The 17,530-nt window shown below is 55.3% G+C and overlaps 1 protein-coding gene across 1 annotated transcript in view; it reads left to right on the top strand.

Moving 5' to 3' along the window:
• Positions 1-17,530, top strand: part of CCDC13 (coiled-coil domain containing 13) — a 63,214-nt gene that overhangs the window by 13,940 nt on the left and 31,744 nt on the right. The window contains exons 3-9 of the mRNA XM_017540986.2: positions 958-1,106; positions 4,992-5,134; positions 5,809-5,898; positions 10,488-10,604; positions 11,743-11,847; positions 14,232-14,393; positions 17,363-17,530. The exon at positions 17,363-17,530 is cut by the window's right edge and continues 4 nt beyond it. Coding sequence (XP_017396475.1) covers positions 958-1,106; positions 4,992-5,134; positions 5,809-5,898; positions 10,488-10,604; positions 11,743-11,847; positions 14,232-14,393; positions 17,363-17,530 — 934 coding nt within the window. The remainder of the gene's footprint in view (positions 1-957; positions 1,107-4,991; positions 5,135-5,808; positions 5,899-10,487; positions 10,605-11,742; positions 11,848-14,231; positions 14,394-17,362) is intronic.

Below are 17,530 nucleotides of genomic sequence, written 5' to 3'. Positions count from 1 at the left end.
CTTCCCTCCCTCCCTCCTTCCCTCCTTCACTCTTTCCCTCCTTCCTTCCTTCCCTTTTTGATGGAGCCTTGCTCTGCGCCAGGCTGGAGTGCAGTGGCACGATCTCACCTCACTGCAATCTCTGCCTCCAGAGTTCAAGCTGTTCTCCTGCCTTAGCTTCCCAAGATGCACGCCACCACGCCCAGCTAATTTTTGTATTTCTAGTAGAGATGGGGTTTCACCATGTTGGCCAGGTTGGTCTCCATCTCTTGACCTCGTGATCTGCCCGCCTCAGCCTCCCAAAGTGCTGGGAATACAGGCTGAGCCACCGCGCCCAGCCTCTTGTTTTATTTCTATTTTTTATTATCGATTTCTAATATAGTCACTTGCCGTTAGAGAAGAAAGTCTATATAATGTTATTATTTGGAATTTGCTAAGATTGCCTTTATAGCTTATAATACTTTTTCTTTTTTTTTTTTTAAGAGACAGGGCCTTGCACTGTCACTCAGGCTGGAGTGCAAGATGACAGCTCACTGCAGCCTCAAGCTCTTGGGCTCAAGCAATCCTCCCATCTCAGCTTCTGGAGTCACTGGGATCACAGGTGTACACCACCAGGCCTGGCTAATTTTTCCTTTCATTTTTAGAGACAGGGTCTCTCTTTGTTGCCTAGGCTAGTCACAGACTCCTGCCTTGGCCTCCCAAAGTGCTGGGATTAGAGGTGTGAGCCACCACACCCAGCCCTGTGATATATTTTATGCATGCTCCATGGATGCTTAAAAGAAGTATGAATTCTAATTGGGGGTTTTTTATAACTCCCTATTGAAGCCAGCTAATGAATACGGCATTCAAACCTTTCTTCTTTCACGTGTGTGTATCTGCATCTGCATGTCTGCGTGTCCACCTGGGCACTGGAGGCCTGACCCCTGCCCACCAGGGTCTTTGCCTTGAAGGAGCATTAATTCTGCCTTTGCCTTGTAGGGTGCTTGAAGATGAGATTGAACACCTTCGAAACGAGCTCAGGGAAACAGTGGACGAGAACGGGCGATTGAGTAAGCTGCTGAAGGAAAGGGACTTTGAAATCAAACACCTCAGAAAGAAAATAGAAGAGGACAGACTTGCCTTCACAGGTAGCTCCACACTGTTGTGACAGGCCTTGCCCTGCAGTCCGGGGACTTCAGACGGGGCAGACAGCACGTTCGGAGGGCCTGTGCCCACGAGTGTGGTCAAGCTTGTCCAGCTGAGTCCTGGAAGTGAGGGAGAGGGTAGAGGAAAAGAGCAGGCCCAGGGAGGCCAGCCCACCAGAAAATGGGAGCATGGGGGGCAATGAAGGGTTAAAACGTAGGCCAGCAGGCCAGCCTCCTAGGCAATGCTGGTGACCCAGCTGGGCCTCGTGACAGGGACCCGCCATCATGCTTGCATTATGTTCAAGGGCTGGTGGGGTGCGTTCCTCTTTGGTGCGCTGACTCAGATGTTATGGCGTGAACATGAAAAAGCCCAGCAGCCTGCGGTGAGCTGTGGTCACCCACTGCACTGAACCCTGGGCAACAGAGTGGGATCCTGTCTCAAAGAAAAAAAAAGCTCCAGTGGAGACGGGCGTTAACTTTACGGCAGCTGCTGTTGCTGCTCCAGAAAGGTAGACTGAGACAGGGAGGCCACTGCTCTGGGAGGACATCCTGGGACCAGCCACCAGTGGGGGCCGGGCTGGGCCTTGCCCTGTACGTCTGCGTAGACCTTAGCTGCGTTGGTGGAGACCTAGGCCCCATGAGTCTAGTGAGGACCTTGGCCTTGCAGGTCTGGGAGTGACCTCTGATCTGTGGGTGTGAGCTGGACATCGGCTCTGTGGTTATGAGTTTGACTTTGGCCCTGCAGATGGAGTGGAGACTTTGGACCTGACTGTCATCTGCTCTGTACACACCCATTGAGCAATTCCCAGGTGGCTCACAAATCAGAAAGTACTATAGATGTCACCAGTCACAGAGGGCAGCAGGGCTGACTCTGCACCCACAAGACTGTCCCTCCCTGTCTTTGAGAGTAAATGCTTTTGAGGGTGGGACCAGAACTCTGGTCAGTCAGCGCTGAGTCACAAAGCCCGGGGAATCTGGTATCCTAAAGACCCCTGGGCCTAGTGCACCTCCCTCCATTCTTGGGCCTTTTCTGTCTGAAACAAAAAACACAAACCTTGAAGACAAGTCTTTGTACTGTGAGGAGTGTATAGACTCAGCCTGGCTGAGGATCCAGCTGTGGAGGGGGCCGCGTGCCCGTTTGCCAGGCGTAGAGAAGCTGCTGGGCTCCAGCGGTGCAGGAGATGCCTCTCCACCCAGTGGGCCCGGGCAGCAGACCTGGGGTCCCTCCCTCAGTCCCCCGCATTGCTCACTGTCTCTTCCAGTCTTTGCTAACACACAGACTTGGTCATGGCCTCTTCTGACTGCCAGCCCTAAGTGTCCCAGAAAACCACTGAAGTCCAGGCTTCACTCTGAAGTCACCATTTCTGATTTCCATTTTCACATTTCGGAGAGAAAATCTGACAAGCCCATTTGTGTTTTCAAACCGTGCCGCAAGTGACAGGCCGCTGACAGCTGACAGACTGGTTCCCTTTGGCCGGATTTTTAGTGATTGCTTTTGGCTTTTGTTTGTTTACTATTTTTTTTTTTGCACTTTTTTCTAGTGATTGTTCTAATGATACTTACTTACCTTTTCATAGTCTACATAGAACTAACATTTTACTACTTCAAATGGAATCTAGAAACTTTGCCACCATCCAGGTCCCTTCACCTCTCCCTATATATTGCAGGATGTGTCGGTATTATATCCGTATATATATTGAAAACCCTAGCAGTCAGTGCTGTGCTTTTTGCTTTCAACTGTTATACATATTTTAACAAACCTGAAGGCAGGACTATTCTCTTTAGCCAGATACTCAGCATTTCTGTGCTTCCATCAATTCGACCCCCATTGATCAGGGGTTGCAGCTTCAAGAGCAGAGCTTGCCTGGAGACAGGGTTGGTAAATAATTTAAAAAAAAAAGAAACCCAGAGGATTCTTTCCATTCTGTCCGAGCCCCACTTCGTGCTGTCTGCACTCGAAAGGCATTCTCTTGGCCCTCTTTCTGATGGCCAGTTCAGGATTTGTGCTGATCTGAGTCCTGGGAGGGAACGTGCCACCAGACCCTTTGTGCTTCTCGTCTGCTTTCCTTCCCCAGAACGCTTGCCACCGTTCACTTCCAGAACGCTCAGGGCGCCGCCTCCACACCCTATCCAGGCTTTTGGTTGTATTCAGCGAAGGAGATAGGGCAGAATGTGCTCACTCCATCTTAACCGGAACCAGACCTCTGCTGAAATTGCAGTTTTTTTAACTGCTGGAGTTGATGATTTTCACAGTGATCCTGTATTATCACCACCCCGACACCCCCGACATACAGCCTGTTAAAGAGCCAAGTGTGCCGTCAAGATGCTCCAGGCCTCCAGGCCGGCTCTGAGCCTTTCTCTTGGGGTGTCCTTGTCCTCCTCAGCAGACGCAGACATGAGATTCCAAGGGCAGCTGCTCCTGGTTGCCCCCTTGCTGCCTTGGCCAGGCTGGCAGGAGGTGATTTGAAAGCCATCGAGTGCCTGTTTGCCACTAGTTGTCACCCGTCATCTTGTTCTGAGGCATGTGATGGCCATGTTAAAAGCAGGACTGAAAACAGGCCTGCCAGTTACTCCCTGCTACCGTGTCAGAAGCATTCAGGAAGCCCGCCGACCATCTGACCACATCTGCCATCACACCGATGGAGCTGTACTCCAGAGAGGGTGAGGGGCTGTCAGGGCCACAGCTGGGCAGTGACCACGCTGGGCTGGCTCCCAGCGCCCGCCCTCTGCACAGCGCCCGCCCATGCAGCTTCCCCCGTCCGCACCCTCCAGCCTCCCTCCCTCCCTCACCCACTGCAGGGAGCCTTCCCTCTACGCTGGGGTCCTTGATGGTCCTCACATGCTCTAAGCACGTTCCCACCTGCAGACCTTTGTACCTGCATCTCCTCTGCTTAGAATACCCTTCCTAGGTGAGAACACTCTTCCTGGTTTGAGCCCTCACTTCATTCATTCAGGTGTCTGTTCACACCTCACCTCCTCAGAGAGCCGTTCCCGGCCAGTCACCTAAAATAGCGTCACCTCCTCATTCTTACCCCTTGCCCAGCTCCCCTATATTTCCCAACACTTACTCCTGTGTATTAGAATATGTAGTTATTTCTTTGAGGTTTTAAACCATCTGTCTTCCCTACTTGAATGTAAACTCCATGAGTCTTTTTTATCCACTGTGGACTCCGTAATACCAAGAGGACCCAGCACTTGATAGAAAACAAATATTTGCTAAATGAGTGTATGCCTTTGTGTTGGGTACGTGTTACCACCAAACTCTGTAAGAAACAACCACGCAGTCTCGGCAGCAGTAAGCGCTTATTTAGCTTGAACACCGATCGGGGCCAGGCTGGCTGGGTTGGTTCCTCGCGTTACGCTCCTGACTCTTGAGACCAGCAGCCAGATATGCTCTTCCTGGGGTGGGCATACGCAAGCCGGCGAGTTTAACTGCGTGAGTGCTTTTCACGCCTCTGCCTTGTCTGCACCTTATCTGGTAACATGCCTTTGGCCAAAGCAAGCCACGTGGCTGAGTCCAAAGCCATAGAAGGGCCAAGGGGACTGCACCCTACACATCAGAGGGCACAGCAGAGTTACAGGGATGTGGACATGACCCTGTCACTGAGGATGGCATGAAGCACTGGACTGATAAACCTGAGTCTCACAGAAGGAAAACTCTGCTTTCTGCTTTTATAATTTTGCTAGAACATGCTGAACCTCTGAGCGGCTGCATTTCCACTCATGGGAGTTGGGGCCCAGGGCTGCTCAGTGTATGGTGCCCCTCCTAAGCCAGTGCCCTTTATGAGCATCCATGCCAAGCAGCTTTAGATCTCAAGACCCTGGTGTTGTCCGTGGTGGGGTGTGAGTTTGATGTTTTAATTGATCTCACCATTCCCTTCTTTTTAGGGACAGCTGGTATAGCTGGAGACGTGGTCGCCACCAAAATTGTGGAGCTATCAAAAAAGAACCGGGTGTTGATGGCAGAATCAGAGGGTGCAAAAACCAGAGTGAAGCAGCTGACCAGTCGCATCCAGGAGCTGGAGCGGGAAGTGAGGGGCCCTGGGACTCCCAGCACGGGCAAGAGGGAGCCTTCCCAGCTTCTCCATGTGTAGCTGGAAGGGCTGAAGTTGGAAGGTTAAGAGGCTTTCTCAGATCACACAGTGTGTGGTGGTACTTCATTTTATTTTATTTATTTTTTTAAAGACAGGATTTCACCGTGTTTGTCAGGCTGGTCTTGAACTCCCAACCTCAGGTGATCCGCCTGCCGTGGCCTCCAAAGTGCTTGGATTACAGGCGTGAGCCACCACGCCCGGCCGTGCGTCATTTTAAATCCAATGCTGTGGGCCTCCAGCGGGCTTCACGGTGTCTCTGGCCTCATCTATTCATCTGTAACCTGAAATCCATCGTGTTTTATGCCCTGCCTCCTAGGCTGTGGTTGGAACTCCAGGAGACAGATGATGAGTGAAGCATTATTACCTATTAAGCTGTTAGTGAGCCCTTGGGCTGCTTCTACAGTGCAGCTAGGGAGGGGGCCAGACGGTCAGGTAAACCCTCTCCATTCCAGAGCGGTTTCTAAAGGGGAGCCGTTCCATGAGTGACCCTAAAGTGAGCTAAAAGGACGCACCACCAAGATAGGTCACCACACACACAGTGGCACCAGAGTGCTTTCTTTGGGCTGCACAATTGCTGAGCAGAGTGTGAAGTGTGAGGTTTGCTTTTTCAGCTGCAGTCAGCCCTGACCAGGCTGCCAGCCAAGGGGGCTGCCGACGCGGGAGCCGGGCCGCCAAGGACGCGGACGGGAGACGGAGCATTGGTACGAATTCTCTTCTGTGCTGGGGACTCTGCGAGGCAGCCCCCGGCCTGGGCCCTCCTTCACCGTGTGTAGGTACCTCCCCCCGAGCCCACCCCGCCCCACCCGCTGCCGAGCCAAGTGCCCATCCATTGGCTACCATTGCTGCCTCTTCAGAGCAGACGTCAGAGGGCAGCACCAAGTCTGTGGCCTGAGGCCAGTAATGTCCTGTCAGAAGCCGTGGAGGGTGTCGCTCCAGCTCTGTCTCCAGAAAGGAAGGCTGGGAGGAGCCTGAGAACCCTGGACCCTGGAACCTCGGGATCAGGAGGGAAGGCCTGGTCCAGCTGACCTCCCACTGTCATCCCAGCTGACCTCCCGGCCAGCCCCTGTCCAGCACCCTCACTGGGGACACATGCAGCCTCCACCTTACTGCAGTGGCAGGGAGCTCACCACTGCCCAGTGGGGTCCTGTTCTTTAGGGCGGTGGTGAATTATATCATATTATCAGCCCTCTCCCTTTGGTGGAGCTCCAAATCTACAGAGCCAAACTGGCTGTTGGAAATGGGGACTTGTCCCCTACAGCCCATTTTATAAACCAGTGAACAGTTCTTGAAACTCAGGAGGTGGGAACTGCAGCTCCACAAGAGGAAGGCAGACTGACCTGGGGGTTGCTTTGTCCCCAAGCCAAACAGTAAATGGCATCAGAGTCTAAGTAACATTCCAGGAGGCTTCCCGAGGGTTTTCCTGGGAAGCCAGGCCAGTGGCGAGAGAGGCAGCCAAGCCCAGGACTCCCAGTTTGCTGCCTGTGTTCTAGCCCAGTCTTCCCTGCCGCCTGCACCTCAGGGTGGGATTGCCTCTGCGTTCCTTGAGGACGGTGCAGTCCCCGGTATGCAGCAATGGGTCCGTCAGGCTCTGGGAGAATGCACCGCCTCAAGTCTAGTCTTGTATAAACCTGTCTCATTGCTGGGGAGGCGGCAGAGGGGCTCTCCTCGGGGCTGGACTGAGGATTCTTCAGGCCCTTTCCTGGCTCCAGGGGACACTGCTAAGCTGCCCCTGGTCTATTCCGAGTATTGGGCACCTCCAAGGCCCCAGCTAGAGCTGCCCTCGATAGGAAGCTGATGCTCAGCCTGATGGGACTTTCTAAGCCCTGTGACGCAGGGAATCAAAACAGCCTCTGCTGGGCTCGGCCGCTCATGCCCGGAATCCCAGCACTTTGGGAGGCTGAGGCGGGTGAGTCACTTGAGGTCACGTGTTCAAGACCAGCCTGGCCAACATGGTAAAACGCCATCTCTACCAAAAGTACAACAATTAGCTGGGCATGGTGGCGCACGCCTGTAGTCCCAGCTACTCGGGAGACTGAGGCAGGAGAATTGCTTGAACCCCGGAGGCGGAGGTTGCAGTGAGCCGAGATCGTGCCACTGCACTACAGCCTGGGTGACAGAGTGAGACTCTGTCTCAAAAAACAAACAAACAGACAAAACCAGAGGCTCTGTCTGTGGAGAATCCCGGGGGAGGAATGGGAGTCATTGGAACGTGGGATGTGGAGAGGACTTCGGAGAGGGCCCCAGTGCTCTGAGCTCACAGAGGAGTCCGCCCTCCATTAAGCCTGCAGCTAGACGCTGGGACGGAGGAGGGTGACCCTGAGCTGGCCTTACTGGAGAAGGAAGAGGGGGAAGGTGCACTGAGTGTCTGCTGGGTAACACTTGACTGCAGCCCAGAGCTCACAGGTTAAGGGGATGGAAGCCGGAAAAGCTGGGGTGAAGTCACCCACAGAGGGAGCCCTTGAATGGCAGCTGGAGCAGGAGTTTTGACTTTACTCTGTGGCCACAGGGAGCCGGGAGGTTCCAGGTTTGGAGAGAACAGTGTGTGATGGGCTGTGTCTGGATTCGTCAGTGTCACGCGCTGTCCCTGTCCCTGCCATCTCCCAATCAGAGTGAGAGCTAAAGCAATGTTCCCCTCAGAAAGCTGCTCCACTCCAGGCACGCAGGCCCAGTCCACGTTCCAGCCAGAGCCTCCAAAGCACATTCCAGTGGAGCCGAGCACCCTTCCCTCTGCGTGGGGCTTCGGGAGGCCGTGATGTGAGCGGCATTGGTGTCCGCTCCCCGTGGACTGCGTTTTAGTTATTCCCTCAAAGGAAACAGCCCGGGGTAGCGGAGGGGGTGTGCCCATATGCAGACCCCCTACAAAGCCTGTGGAATTCCACTCTTGGCAGAAAGCTCTCAAGTGGTTTGGAGGTAGGATTAGCTCAGCTGCCTAAGCCAGGAGGACGGGGCCTGACCTAGGCCCTCCAGAGCACCGTCTGGCCCTCAGCCCCCTTGCCCACTGCCCACTCAAGCCAGGCGAGGCCTGCCAGCATTGCCCTCCATCAGCTGCCCCAGACAGCACCCTCGATGTGCATTATCTTAGCCACGCTTACAGGCTCCCTGAGGTTGGCATTGCATGGCCCCATTTTACAGATGAGAAAAGGAGGCTTGGGCAGGGCCCAGGTTCTAGAGCCAGAACCGTCTGTGCGCTTTTTCCATGCTCTGATGAGATCCAAGAGACCCTGCGAGGTCACAGCAGCCACATGGACGTTCATGTAGTCCCAGGGCCCTCGGTATCCGAGGTCAGGCCACCCCTGAGGTCAGGGTCACTCCCGAGGTCAGGGTCACCTCCGAGGTCGGGCCACCCCCAAGGTCAGGGTCACTCCCGAGGTCAGGCCACCCCCGAGGTCAGGGCCACCCCTGAGGTCACGGTCACTCCCGAGGTCAGGGTCACCTCCGAGGTCAGGCCACCCCCGAGGTCAGCATCACTCCCGAGGTCAGGCCACCCCCGAGGTCAGGCCACCTCTGAGGTCAGGGCCACCCCCGAGGTCAGGGTCACTCCCAAGGTCAGGCCACCCCCGAGGTCAGGGTCACCCCCGAGGTCAGGGTCACTTCCGAGGTCAGGCCACCCCCGAGGTCAGGGTCACCCCCGAGGTCAGGGTCACTCCTGAGGTCAGACCACCCCCGAGGTCAGGGTCACCCCCGAGGTCAGGCCACCCCGGAGGTCAGGGCCACTGGGGCTGATGGCACTGGAGATCTGACAGGAAGGGCAGGGGCGTGGCAGGGGGTGGAGGAGCGTTGCTTCCCAACCCAGGGCAGATTCAAAGCCACACATTTAACAGGAGGAGAGACAGGCACCCAGCAGAGTGTGCAGGGATGGCGGGCAGCCAGGCAGAAGGAAGAACACAGAACATAAATGTGCTTATGTCTCATGTAAGTTCCCAGTTGGCACATTCTGCTCACATTGGCTGTTCTCTTTAGCCCGATGGTGGTGCTCGGAGGAAGCGGAATGGGGAAGTGTTTTTATACCCATTCCATAGATGAGGACGCTGGGTGAGGCCGGGGTTTCTGGACCAGGTGTCCCTGTCTAGCTTCTTGGACACTGGTTTTCAGCTGGGCTGCCCCGAGCCTCTGGGGCCATGGAACTTTCCAGACCCAGTATACTTGGATCTGTCTTTCACACCAGCATTCACAGGAGCCTTTGTTTGTGCCTGCTGGAGAAAGCCACTGCAGGACCAGCCCTGCTGCGTGAAGTTCAGCCCCTCTGCCCTGTGGGGCAGCAGCAGAGGGCCCTGGCATCATTGCCTGCTGGGATGCTCAGCCTAACAACCAGTGTTCCTGCGGCCACAGTGCCCAGCAGTAGCAGCAGCTTACATTGGAAGAGTCAGCCAGGGCAGGAGAAGGACCAGTGTTCTTTCTGATCCCACCTGTGTCACCCCAACCAGCTGAAGCCTGAAGGCAAATTGCCTCCCCTCTCGACCTTATTTTCAAGAAAGGGGTTTGAATGGGCTGACCTTGAAGGTCCCTCGTCAAATGTCTGTGAGTCACGGGAGTGTCTATTGAAGACCGAGAAGTAGTCAGCACATTTAAGAAAAATTTCTATCCAGATAGTTTAAATAAAACAGTGGGTTAAAAAAAAAAACGTTGCTGAGAGTTTCAGCAGGCAGTTTTCATGGGCTTGTTGCAGTTCCTCAAGCCACAGAGATGAGCTTTTGGAAATTAAAATGGGTCCTTATTTCTGTTCAGTGGTCACTGCTAGGAAAGAGAGCCCAAGGTCCAAGCTGACAGTTCTGGGAGAGGCGGGCCCTGAATTAGGGTGCTGCGACTCCTCCACGCTGGGCTGCCTTCTGGGAATAACAGGGTTTCCTCTGTATTCTGAGTGACGGTGGCTTAGCTTCGATGTGGATCTCTGAGCACAGCGGAGGGTCCACACCCGGGAGGTGTCGGACATGTGGTGCCACAGCTCTCTGCAGATGCCCCACCTCTAGGGCAAGGCCTGCATCCATGTGTGTGCAACGCTCTGCAGAAAGCCCAGCCCCAAAGCTAAGCTGCCAGGATTCAAATCCAGGTTCCACCTTGATTAACCAGTCAGCCCAAGTGGAGGACTGACCTTCCACCAGCCTCCATTCTGCACCTATGAGGGGCCTACCTGTGAGAGAACCTACCTGACAGGACTTGGTGAGGATTCAATGAGTCACTCCGTGTCAAACACTCAGCACAGTGCCTGGCACAGACTTGGGTAAATGGGGGCTATGGTGACTGTTCACATGTCGGCAATAGTGACTACCTTCTCTCCTGTCCTTCCCCACAGCGGGAGACCCCAGAGGTGAAGGCCCTGCAGGACAGGCTGGCAGCCACCGCCTTGAAGATGAGTGACCTCCGTAACCAGATCCAGTCTGTGAAGCAGGAGCTGCGGGTGGCGCAGAAGGTCTTTCAGAGCCAGGGCTGGGGCTTCTTATGTGGCTGGGGCTGGACTTGGGAAGAACATGGCTGGCACCGTGGGTTCCATTCTGGAGCCTGAGTGCCCAGCCCTGTGAGCACACTGCTTGCTCTGGGTCAGGCTCCAGGTCCAGTCCTTCCTCCCACCAGCCCTCGGTCCCCACCCCCAGCACACATGCCCTTGTGATGCCTGCCCTGCTCTGGACTGAGTCCACCCAGGGAGAGTCCATTAAGCCTTCCCTGACTCCTTGTGCCCCAGTAGATCCTGGGTCTCCCCTTAATGTCACCCTTAACTTGGAAGCCTGCCAAGCCCTGCCTTCTGCCCCGCTCTCTGTAACAGAACATGAGTAGGTTACTGTGTATTAGAGGACCCTTTCAAAGGAAAATGCTCAGACTTGGGACACAGGCCCAGCTGCTTCGTTATTTATTTTTATTTACATAGTGAATTCCCTGCTGCAACCACTCAGACTGGCCAAGATTTCCAAAACAGTGTTCTCTTGTGGAGGCGAGCGCCAGAGGCTTGGTGTGCTGGGTGGGGTTTCTGTGACAGCCTCAGAGGGGCCCAGGTCACAGGCTGAGTGTATTGTTGCTGCCGCAGATCCTTGAGGTTGGGAGAGTGCTGCCCGTCAACAGCTGCAAAGCTGGGTCCTTCCTGGACCACAGTGCCCCAGCTGACATTCAGTAGCCCACCTTTTGCTGCACTCAGAGGTCCACTTGCCTGTGGCTTTTCACAGAGGGCAGGGCTCTGTGGCGATGCGCTTCCCATAGCCAGAATTAGCTCAGCTCGAGGTGACAGCTGAGTGGGTTAGGGAAGCAGGTGTCGGTCAGCTTTGCGGCTCAGCAGTCCCAGAGTAGGTCAGGAGCAAGGGGCCCGATCTGGGCGTGGTCGGCGGCTTCTTGGTTGCTCTAAGCACTGCCAAGAAGTGCCAGGGGTGATGGGTTCACTACTTTCCCAGGGAGAGCTGCCCTTGGGACATGGAAGACTGATCTTGGAGGGCTGCGCTCTGGGATGGAAGAAGGTTGTGTAGGTGAAGGCTGCTTCCAAGTGTGCTTGTAAAAACGCAGCCCCGCCAGGGTCTGCTGGAGCCCTCTCTTTTGGCCACACTGAAGGCCCTGCCCTATTTCAGGTTTTGGCCAGCGAGGTCGGGGAAGGCATCGATGTCCAGCAGCTCCTGTCCTTGCCGGGGACCTGGAGGGGTCGGGCTCAACAAATTCTCGTTTTGCAAAGCAAGGTGGGTGAGTCATCAGACTTCTAAGGATTTAGAACATCCCAGAAAGACCTGCCCTGGCCCCTTAGAGACTTCAGCACACAGTACCCAGAAAAGGCCTTTAGGTCTCACAATGTGTCCCCTTCTCGCCAGCCAGCCTGATTTTAACCTGTTACTTAATGAACAAGCTCGTACATGACCCCACGCGCCAGGCACCGGGGCTGCACAAATGCCGGCGCCTTTGGTTGATTTCTTTTACTCCAGGCATCTTCTTTTCCTAGTTCGTGTAAATTTGCGTGACTGTTGTAAGCTTTTCAGTTTTGTCCAGATGCTTGTAGTCTTTTGAAAGTTTAATTACCCAATAAAACTTAGCCTTGTCTCCCTCTTTATTATCTGAATGTTTTGGAGCATTCCAAAAGAGGCTGGCGGCAGGGGCTCGGGAGCCCCGCGGCTCAGATTCAAATCCCAGCTCTCTGCTCACCAGCTGTGTGACCTCAAGCAAGCTTCTTTAGCTCTGTACCTCAGTTTCCTCATCTGTGTAATGGGGATAACAGCGGTACCTACCCCACAGGGTTGTTGGGAGAGTTGAGTCGGTACTTGTAAGTCACGGAGCGAGCACTGCGTGAAGGTTACGTGTGGTTCTTTCACCTTTTCCCTTCGACTGAGAAGCCCGTGAGCAGCTCTGATTTCCACTCTTTGCCAAGCGTATCACCCTTGTTCCCGGGGACTTCAAGGGTCACAGTGGCTTTGGTCCTCGTGTCTGCCGTGGGGTCCTGGAAGCCAACATAGAGGGGGAACAACTCCAGGAAGCAGATGATGACCCATGCATGGCCTTGGGGTTGTAGACGCCTGAGGTGAGGTTTGCCCACTGGTCTGCCAGCTCGGTGGCCTTGGGCAAATCCCTTCATCTTCCTCTGTCGTCATCCTCACACCTGTGAAATGGGGTGACACACAGTGTTGGCCGCAAGAAGACAAAACAACTTATTACGTTGTATGTCGAATTCTTAAAGGCAACAGTGTTCTTTAATGATTAAGCGGAATTGCCACACAGCGCCACACGAGGGCACTGACGGGTGCTGCCAAAGCCGTGCCCCTGCCCTTGGCCAGGTAGCCTAGCCAATTGTGCTTCCTTTCCTGGCTCAAGTTTACCAGCGCTGTTCTGCCATTTGGTTGCGTTGACGCAGAAACCAGGGTGGGAAGGACCCTAGGAGTTGTCTGCTTCTACCCCAGGGTTACCAGGGCGATAAGGGCATTGTTCTGTGGGATGACATCTATCTGCCACTTGCCGAGAGCTCACGCGGGCCAGGCTGTGTTGATGGCTTCACCTAGACCGTCTTGGGATTTTACAAAGTTACCTAATCCTAAAAATCACCTTAGCATTTAAAATGCAGATGCTGAGGCCCTTCCCCTAGAACTCTAGTTTGTTGATCTGGAATGAGCACCAAGATAGGTCAGTCCAAGAACCTCAGAGGATTCTCAGGCTCAGACAGCCTCACATGACAGTGCTACGCAGGGCGTGCTCTCAGGTGAGGGAGCTGAGATTCAGAGAGGCCACCCGTCTGCGGTCACACGGTACATGAGGCTTTGAGCCACTCTCTGCTTCCAAACCCTGCGTAACCTCTGCAGTACCTCCTGTAAGTGACCTTCGCCTCCTGAGGGGCCTGCCCAGTCTTAGGTGGTCTGTCAGTAGAAAGTTCCTCCTTGCCTGGCACTTTGGGAGGCTGAGGTGGCCAGATCACTTGAGCCCAGGAGTTCAAGACCAGCCTGGGCAACATGGTGAAACCCGTCTCTACAATATATATATGTGCGTGTACATATATACACACACACACACATATGTATACACACAAAAATATATATATATACAAAATTAATTTATATATATATATATTTGTATGTATATATACAAAATTATATGTATATATATAAGTATATATATATATAAATTATTATATACAGTGGCATGTCCCAGCTCCTCAGGAGGCTGCGGTGGGAGGATTGCTTGAGCCCAGGAGGCAGAGATGACAGTGAGCCATGATTATACCACCGCACCCCAGCCTGGGCGACAGAGCAAGACTCTGTCTCTAAACAAATGAAATAAGAAAGTACTTTCTTGAACTGAGAGCTGCCATCCTATCCCTCCCAGGCTCCTGGGGCCACAGCTGTGCTTCCCAGCCTCAGACAGCCCCTGAGAGACAGTGATGTTCTCTTTTTTCTAAGCTGAACTTGCCTGGTGCCTTCTGCTGTGCTAGCTCAGGTCACGCCCCAGCCCTCGTCCTCCTCCGGTGGGGCTTCCACAGCCATCTGGAGACGCGGTTCCGTCTTCAGTCTGTGGGGTCTCTGATCACTTGTGAGTAGCAGGGGCTGGCTGCAGACCCACTGTGAATGACGGGTTTTACCACCCTCAGGTTCGAGAGCTTGAGAAGCAGCTGGGCCAGGCCCGGAGCCAGCCTGCAGGAACAGGCAGCGATGAGTTGTCTGTGTGCCCAGACCCACGGAAGCTGTCGGCACAGGAGAAACACCTGCTGAGGATCCGCAGCTTGGAGAGGGAGAAGCAGGAAGGCCTGGAGGTAACACTGCCCAGGGAGGAGCCAGCCGGGCTGTGGGAGCGGGAGGTCCCGATGCTGCCTGCAGGGCTCAGAGCCACCCTTCTAGGCAGGAGTCGCCCCCCCACCTGGGTCACCTCCGCATGTTCCTCACGTCCTGTCAAACCAGCCTGAGGTGCCTGACCAGGGCCTCACTGTGAGCCCATTCAATCAGCTTTGCTTGGCCCCATCCTGGCTGTTTCGGAGACGCTGCCCCTGAAATTCTCCCGATGTAAAGGGGAGAGGGAGACGGTCACGGCCCCAGAAGTGTGAGAGGGTTAGATTCGGCTTCAAGGAGGAAAGTCCCAGGCTGATGAAAGAGGTGGGCAGGCTGCACTCAGCTTTGGGGGCCGCGTCTCACTGGCTGCACTGGGCACGTTGGAACTCTAACTCTACCAGGGTTAAGCAACAGAGGAGTTATCGGTCCATATGAATGAACAATCCGGAAGGGGCCTGGCTTCAGGTGCGGAGCGGGGCCTTGCTGGCCGCACCACCAGCTCCCGGGCTGGCGCCGCTCTCCTCCACAGGGACCCTGGCTAGTCCCAGCTTCCCCCTCCAGTGCAGCCTCCACAGACAAAGGACTTCTCTGTCCAAATAGTTCCAACAAAGTCCTAGAACTGAGTGTCTTCAGTCTAGCTTGGGTCATGTGGCCATCCCTGGGTCCATCCCTGTGGCCAGGAGTACAGGGTGTTTTGATTGGTCAAGCTTCAGATACCTGCCCCAAAGTTTGGCGGATGAGTTAGCCTCCCCAAACTTGCCGTGAGAGTGGGGAGTGGGGGCCGCTTTAAAGAAGGCAGCAGAAGCAGCAGGAAGAGGTGCAGGCAGGCCACACGACAGGCCCACTTCCGTGGCCCTGGCAGCAAGGTACCTGACCGTGAGGCCTTGCCTTTCCATCAGGAGACTTTTGCCTGTGAGCACCGACTCTGGGCCAGGCCCTGTGTTAGGGACGCTGTGACCCTGGCCGCGCTGCACCTCCCACACTCTAGACCATCAGCCGTGAGGAGGGGACGGTGAGACCCCCGAGGGCCAGGCCTGCGGGCCTTTTGTGCTGGCCGGGACTTTTGGCCTGTGTCTTGAAGGCTGTGGAGAACCACCAGAGGTTTTTGTTTTTGCTTTCTTAGGTGAAGTCTTGCTCTGTCGCCCAGGCTGGAGTGCAGTGGCACGATCTCGGCTCACTGCAACCTCTGCCTCTGCGGTTCAAGCAATTCCCCTGCCTCATCCTCCCAAGTAGCTGGGATTACAGGCACCTGCCACCACGCCCGGCTAATTTTTGTATTTCTAGTAGAGACGGGTTTTCAGCATGTTGGTCAGGCTGGTCTCAAATTCCTAACCTCAGGTGATCCACCTGCCTCAGCCTCCCAAAGTGCTGGGATTACAGGCGTGAGCCATCACACCCAGCCCACCAAAGGGTTTTAAGTTGTGGAGGGAGGTGGTCAGCTGTCCATTTGGAAAGGTCACATGGTTGGAGCAAGAGGAGGAATAGGTGGGAAGCGGAATGGGAGGCGGAGTGGTGATCCTGGAGATGACCGAGGACCTTCGCCGAGATGGTGAACTGTTGTGGAAGGGCCAGGCACCGGGGGCTGTGCGCACAGACTTCCCGGGGCTCAAGGAAGAGAGAGGGGGAGGAAGAGTCCTAAAGGGCTTCTAGGGAGTATGGCAGGTGGGTAAGGGAGGCAGGGTGCGTTCAAGGGGAGACAGGGAGCTGAGATTTGGAGCTGATGGGTTTCAGACGCACCTCACTTGGACATACGCGCTCGCACAGTTCAGATGATGTTGGGCAGTTGGACTGACCACAGGATGCTGCGGCGGGAGGAAGGAAACGGCTTCCTGCTTGCGTTCCCTCTGCCAGGCACCCGTGGGAGTCTGGAGTGTGTAGGCAGGAGGGCAGCCGGTGCGGAGTGCCCCCTTCAGAGGGCTCGCGTCCTGTGGATTCATGTTTGCTTCGCATTTCTATAATTCACTTCGCCAAGGACATGAAAACACTTTTCCAGCAACGAGTCACCCTCGGGACCAGGCAGCGGATGTCACCCACTGCCCGAGCTCCTCCTCAGGCCTCCAGCTTGTCTCTAGGGTCCACTCGCCGCGCCCCCACCGCGCGCGTTCTGCCCAGGGCCTCTGCCCTCCCCTCCCTCCTTCCGTCTCTGCTCAGATGCCACCTGTGCAGAGGCCTCCCTGACCGTGGCAGTGAGCCGAGATCACGCCACTGCACTCCAGCCTGGGCCACCCTCTCGACGTTACTGTTTCCCACTTTCAGATTCGCGTCTGTCACTATGTGGGGTCATCTGTCTCCTCCATTAGGGTGTCAGCTCCTTGAGGACAAGGACTGTTTTGCTTTTTGCTGTCCCCCGGCATCTGTAAAGCAGTACTCAGCCCATAGTAAGCCCTCAGGAAACCCTTGAGAATGAAGGGGTGAGTGAGGGAGAGACTCCAAAGACAGGTGCTGCGCTGAGTTTCCAGCTGGTAGCTGACAAAGTGATCCGTGCCAGCTGGTCACGGAGGACGTGGGGACAGACCCTCCCTTCTCATTCCGGCTCCTGGTGGGGCGAGGTGCTGTAGTGGGAACCCAGCCTAGCACTTTTTCTGAAGTGCGGCTGTTCTCCTTTCCCCAGCGTGGGAAGGTTCACAAGCAGCACTGGCCACGCTCTCTGGAGGACACACGCAGTTGGCCGGCTTCCCTCTCAAGTGCAGGAAGCCCGCGTCTCGGGCGGAGGTGGGGAGTGCTGTCATTCGTCAGTGCTGTCATGTGCTGGGGCGAGGGTGGGGGCTGCTGGCCACCTGACGTCCCTGAGAGGCCTGGGCTGGGACCCAGGGCCCTGGCTGTAGTGACTGGCTCTGTGGCCTTCAGCAAGCACCCCCAGCGCAGCCCCAGGCCTTGCCACGGAGTGGGAGCCAGGGAAGACGTGGCCAAGGCCCCACACAGCCCTGCTGCCCGTGCCCTCACTTTCTATTTACAGAAACTTGCCAGTGAGCGGGACGCCCTCCAGAGAGAGCTTGAGGAGCTGAGAAAGAAGTGTGAGGGCGTGAGGTCTCGGAACAAGGTGCTGGCGAGTGAGGTGAAGACACTCAGGAGTCAGATGGGGACCCTGGTGGAGAAGGGCCGGCATGACGACGAGCTCATCGAC

The sequence above is a fragment of the Cebus imitator genome, unplaced genomic scaffold, assembly GCF_001604975.1.
Source record: "Cebus imitator isolate Cc_AM_T3 unplaced genomic scaffold, Cebus_imitator-1.0 Scaffold129, whole genome shotgun sequence".
NCBI classification, from domain to species: Eukaryota; Metazoa; Chordata; class Mammalia; order Primates; family Cebidae; genus Cebus; species Cebus imitator.
This window is presented reverse-complemented; position numbering and strand designations above follow the sequence as displayed.